General features: G+C 37.5%; 1 protein-coding gene across 1 annotated transcript; it reads right to left on the bottom strand.

The window, feature by feature from the left end:
• Positions 1-2,619: 2,619 nt before the first annotated feature.
• Positions 2,620-5,806, bottom strand: LOC146619023 (extracellular calcium-sensing receptor-like). Its single transcript, XM_085370162.1, has 7 exons — positions 5,546-5,806; positions 5,119-5,408; positions 4,699-4,994; positions 4,186-4,394; positions 3,860-4,081; positions 3,629-3,752; positions 2,620-3,524 (listed from the first exon to the last, which is right to left on the bottom strand). Exons 1-7 carry the CDS (start codon positions 5,804-5,806, stop codon positions 2,620-2,622), a joined length of 2,307 nt encoding a protein of 768 aa, XP_085226288.1.
• Positions 5,807-6,164: the final 358 nt, after the last annotated feature.

Consider the following 6,164-nt stretch of genomic DNA (forward strand, 5'->3'; position numbering starts at 1 on the left):
ATTTTCAGGCTTCAAGTAGCACCAATATACCAACATTTCACATTCTAGACATTGTTTTAGGTGTATTTGACCAAACATTTGACTGAAAATTCACATGCAAGCTTTTTTTCAAGGCTGTGGTATTTGCCCGCAAACAATACCTTTCAGCTAGCTAAAACAGAATATTATGCTATCACCGAGCAACATGGCTAATGCCTTTCACACAGCTTGGTCTCAACTCCAAAGAGCCACAGAAGTAAAAGCTAATAATAATAATTGAAACAATCTTTGAAAAAACGACTTACCAAGCATGGCAAACAACTCAAATATGTAGAGCAAAATGTTCTGAAACTGCTTCACTTCAGCTTTGATTGGAGCCTATGGTGCTGGGGGCGGAGTCTGTGAATTTACTCTATTGGTGTCATAGCCCCTGTAGGAGTTCAGAGTTAAGAGGTCAAGAGTTAATGTTTCCATTGTAACACCTCCAGATTTGACATAGAAACACTCATTTTTAACACTCGATTTTAACTACTATCATTTTACACCTCAGAGTTACATTAAAAGAATGTGACTCTGCTTAGAGTAAAATTAACTCTACTTTTGCAAGAAGACTACTAACACCAAAACATTTAACACTTTTGAATTTGCTGTGTATATTGAAAGCTCATGTTTAGTGTTTATATAGCATTTATTTGTGTGAAGTAAATCAGACTCAGACTGTCAAGATATATACTCTAAAACACTTCTTCAGTAAAGACTCAGAGAAGAGAAACACACAGAACTTCTTGCTAGCAAGGGCAGCCTCCAAACTGAGACTCGCACTGAGAAACTGCCCCTGTCTTTATTTATACTTCAGTGAGCGTTTGTTCCTTACAGGCTGAGTTCCTTCCTTAGAGTGTGGCCCCATAAACGACTTCCCTTAACCTGCTGGTCTGGAAAATCCAACAGTTCATCTATATGTAAAGAAGCACTTAAACTAAAACTGACATAGCTACGTTAATCCTACCGTAAAACAATAAGACAAGGTACGACCTCTCTCATGCTCCCAGGATGTGGGGGTGAACACCCTAGAATGTTACAGACCTCCTAGGATGAGACATTCTTTCAATATGCCACCAACTATATACTTCTACACACAAATGATTACATGCAGCATTCTACCATATGCAAACTTATATCATTAAAAGATTATACTGACTACTAAGTACAATTTTCCTATTAACACAGACACATTCTGGAGGAAAGCAGAGACACATCGTGTCTTCCTTACTCTGCTCTTCACCGGCTTTTACAGGTAACATATTTGTCATCGTGGTCTTCATCCTTGGGACCCGTAACAGTGGCAGGCGGACTCATTTGAAGAATATTGGTTGAAATGGTTGAAATATGTCCAAAACGGAAGGCCCGATTTTGTATAATGTCATTGTATTTCTTTGTTTGTTTGTTTGTTTGTTTTTGTGTTATGTTTGGTTTTGTTTTGGTCCTTTTGTTTCTTTTGTTGTTGTTGTTGTTTTGCTTTGCTTTTCCCCCCACGGTGATTAAGTTGAATTTGTTGTACATGTTGTATAAATAAGAAAACTAATAAAACATAAATTAAAAAAAAAAAAAGAAATAGAGTATCACATATTAGCTTCTCTACATTGACTTCCTGTTAAATCCAAATCAAATTTAAATCCATCCATCCATCCATTCACATCCGCTTATCCTTTTCAGGGTCACGGGGGTGCTTGAGCCTATCCCAGCTGTCATAGGGCAAGAGGCGGGGTACACCCTGGACAGGTCGCCAGGGTTAAATCCATCTCATTAAATACAAGATGTTGAATAATCAGGTTTTACTTATCTTAGAGACCTCATAGTACCATAACACCCATATAAACAGCTTTGCACTTGGACTACAGGCTTATTTGCAGTTTCTAAGTTATTTAAAAGTAGAATCGGAGACAGAACCTTCAGCTTTCAGGGCCCTTTTCTGTGGAAACAGCTTTCAGTTTGGATTCAGAAGACAGACAACCCCTCTACCTTTCAGATAATCTTTTAAAGTTTCCTGTTTGATAAAGCTTATAGTTAGGGCTAAATGGGATGACCCCACCTCATAATACCATATCACCAGAGTAGAGTACTCCGATCTTGGCCTGCTGGCTTACTTGGTAGGTTATTGGTCTGCTTGGGGAGGTCCAATCATTTGTGCTTGATTAAATGCATTTATATGTCGGCTACACCTCAAAGTAGCATCAACATGAATTTCAGTGACACATATTTCCGAGGAGAACACTGCATGAACGTGTGTTTAAAATTGTGAAAAATAGGTGGATAAGACAATCATAACACCAAGCTCACGCAGTTGACATTAAAGTGACATCTGCAATTTTAAACTTGCTTTGTAGTAAAATAGAATAATTAACAGCAGCTGTGTCAAACTACTACCTCAGAACAATCTGGTTTTATTAAGAAATGTAAACTTATATTTATTTATTCACTTAAATGAAGTATTTGCACATTAAACAACAATTGGCAAACAATGGATAATGGAAATCCTTTATTTAAATAACATCAGAAAATGAAAATCTTTGTTATGTGCACTGAATACGTACAATTTGCTGCTGCTGTAGGAAGAGCAATAATTAACAAAGCTTTGATACATTATGATTGGTTTTTGTTCATTAAACATTTTTTCGTGTTCTTCTCAGGCTTAAACAATATGATAAAGCACTTGGGAGCAAATATACACAGCATTAGTCCAAAGCTGGAGGCCAGAATGGCAAAAATTTCCACAACCACAGTGAATTTCCCAGGGGAGCTGACATATGCTGGGATAAAGGTGATCCACACTGCACAAAATATCAGCATGCTGAAGGTGATAAGCTTGGCTTCATTGAAATTATCAGGTAATTTGCGGGCTAAAACAGCTAAAACAAAGCAAAAGGCAGCAAGCAGGCTTATATAACCGAGCACAACCCAGAAGCCAACAGCAGAGCCTAATGCACATTCCAATATGATTATCTCCTTGTATGTGGTTAGATTTTTTATTGGGACTGGAGGGCTCACTACCAACCAAATTGTACATATTAAAACTTGAATAAAGGTGAAAGACATAACAGTCATTCTTTGCTGTAGAGGACCAAACCATTTCATCACATTACTACCTGGAAGTGTTGCTTTAAAAGCTATTAAAACCACTATAGTTTTCCCAAGTACACAGGAGATACAGAGTACAAAGGTGATCCCAAATGCAGTGTGGCGCAGCATGCAGGACCACTCAGATGGTGCTCCAATGAAAGTTAATGAACATAAAAAACACAGAGTGAGAGAGATGAGCAGCAGGAAGCTCAGCTCAGAATTGTTGGCTCGGACAATTGGAGATGTCCTGTGATAAAAGAATATAGCCGCAGTTATAATGGCAAGAAAGGCACCTAGAATTGAGAATGTAGCCAGGGTGATTCCAAGGATGTCTTGAAATGAAAGAAACTCTACAGGTTTAGGGATACAAGTGTCTCTCTTTGCATTAGGCCAGAACTCTTTGTGGCAGGGTAAACAATCAGTTGAATCTAAATGAAAAAAAAAAGGAGAGGCTGCTAGGAATTTATTCATTGTAAATTGTATTTTTCAGTATAAAACGATTTTAAATACATGGACACACATTAGATTTTACCTGTAATATTACTGATCTCTCCTTCAGGACATGCTATGCAGTCATAACAGCAGATGGGTTTTCCTTTCTGCATTACTTTCCGAGTTCCTAGAGGACAACTGCCACTGCACACTGACACTGGCACCTGTGAACGACATAAACGAACCATAATAGATTTAAATGTTTGCTATATAAGTGTAAGGATTCCATGCTCCAAAATTTAAATATTTAGATTCTTGTCCATAGACTTACGTTTGTGCTATTTTCCATCCAGGTTACATTTCTGTTAATTCTAAACTCCTTGCCCACTGGTAGTGACGCATCATACAGTCCTACAGTTACTATCTCAGTGATGCCACTCTCGTGTTTTTGCCAGTTTACCAGGTCATAAATAGCCACAGGATCCCCATTAGCATTAAAAGACACATCATAACCATTTTGGGAAAAATTTACTTTCTGCAATTCAGTTAAAACCTGAAAGGATGAGTTAAGACAGAAAGGGAGGGGAAAGAAAGAAAAATGTTTAAAAGTTAAATAATTAATAACAATACCGCAATTCATCCTTTGTTTAATCTTACCTGTTTGGGCTCTAAGTTGGTTAGTTTGTCACACTGAGTTGTGACATTTTTTCCATGACACACTGCATTATGAATGGCATGTGCTATTGCATACACAGCCTTGTACACCATGTTAGTAATTCTGAGCTGAGATGTGTCAGTATATTGGCTTTTGAGGTTTTGTATGTCTTCAGTTCCATCGCACACTTTCTCGTCTACAGTAGCAGTACCTACAGAAAAACGAACAAACATAAACATATGTTTTCACCATTGAAGTTTGATCTAGATTTCCTACATTTTGTTTGACAAATCTGAAAAATTCTAAATGTAATAGATTTAAATACATAAAATCTATACCATCCAAACAAAGCCACTCAAATTAAACCTTCGAAGTAAGTAAACAAAGACATTCAACCTTTGTTAATCTCATATTCATCATCAGAATTGTTAGAGTATGAGGATGTCTTGGTTTATGAAGCAGCATTAGCCTTTGTAACACCAAAGGGTTTTCTGTAAGCAAGAAAACTTTCTTACTTTTTTTCAGTCTACAGTTGAATGCATCCTCCCAAAACTCAGTGAGCACCGATGAAGCAGTGATTTCAGAGAAAGAGAGATTCAGCAGGAAGTCTCTGAGACCTGGGATTGCAGACTTCGGAATACCAAATCCAATGGCCCCAGCACAGAAACTGTACCTCGTTAATTCTGTGTTGGTTACCCATGACTCACTGCCTATCCACTGGCGAGGTGGGAAAGGCTCACGTGAAAGCTCCTCCAACAGGATCTTCATGTCTCCAAAAGATGCAAATGCCACAACAACTAAAGCTTTAGACCTTGAGATACAACATAATGCATTAAAAACATTTTTTACTGCATTATAACATGACATAAAAATTTACTTAAAAAAGGACGCTAATTTCCACACATACAGTAATTCACATGTTATGATATAGAAACCTGCGGATAACATCTGCTACTTTTTGGATCCTGCTCTGTGGGTTTGTCCGATAGAAAGATAAAGAGTATTCCACACAGATCCCCTCTTTCTGAGCTGCTTCTAGAAAAGAAGCCATGCCATTATTTCCATAATCCGAATCTGACCGAACAGCACCTATCCAAGTCCAGCCAAAGTGTTTTATCAACTTGGCTAGAGCAGCTGCTTGAAACTGGTCACTGGGAATTGTTCTGAAGAAATTTGGGTACTGCTGCTTGTTAGACAAACATGCACATGTGGAAAAATAGCTCACCTAAGAAATACAAAAAATATATATACACATACATAAATAAAATAAAATATTGTACCTCTGAAAGAGCTATAGAATCAAAAATCATGAACATGCATATCTTAAATGTAAAAAATATGCTAAAAATTCAAATTATTTACAAGAGGAATGTTAAATGGACTGATGAGACGTGAGATACTGATGGAAGGTGAAGATCCAGAGTCCCCGACAACAGCCATCACCATACCAGACTGAGAACAATTGTTACCAGTTGAAAATGTAGGGTCCAGGCTATTCAAAAACTGAAATGCCACGTGCACTGCAACAGGTACTAACGCACATGAATCATAGATCTGGTATCCAAGCTTGATTCCAGGTAGTAGTTCTGTACTGTTATTGATCTCTTCTATGGCAAAGACCATCGCACGTGAAAAGCGCAGTTCACGGGTATCAATGCTGCAGACAATTATGTCACTGTTAGAATTATTCTACAAAGAATAAGATTAATTTCAAGATTGATCAAGTGAAAGGACAAAAGGCTAATACAATAACGATATGCACATATCTTCATTGTATTCATATGCACACATACATATATATCTATATCTATATATATATATATATATATATATAGACAGAGAGAGAAACTTTTTGTTTTTGTTTTCATCTTTGCTCACCCACATACTGCTTTTACTGACCTCCCTTTGCATTTCACAGCCTCAGGCATGCTGGTGTAGTTATTGTAAACTGTGTGCATGTAGGCATGAAGGGAGAACGATC

The sequence above is a fragment of the Diplotaxodon limnothrissa genome, linkage group LG14 (assembly GCF_057381915.1).
Source record: "Diplotaxodon limnothrissa isolate DT_005_m linkage group LG14, D_limnothrissa_male_GT1.1, whole genome shotgun sequence".
Taxonomy (NCBI): Eukaryota; Metazoa; Chordata; class Actinopteri; order Cichliformes; family Cichlidae; genus Diplotaxodon; species Diplotaxodon limnothrissa.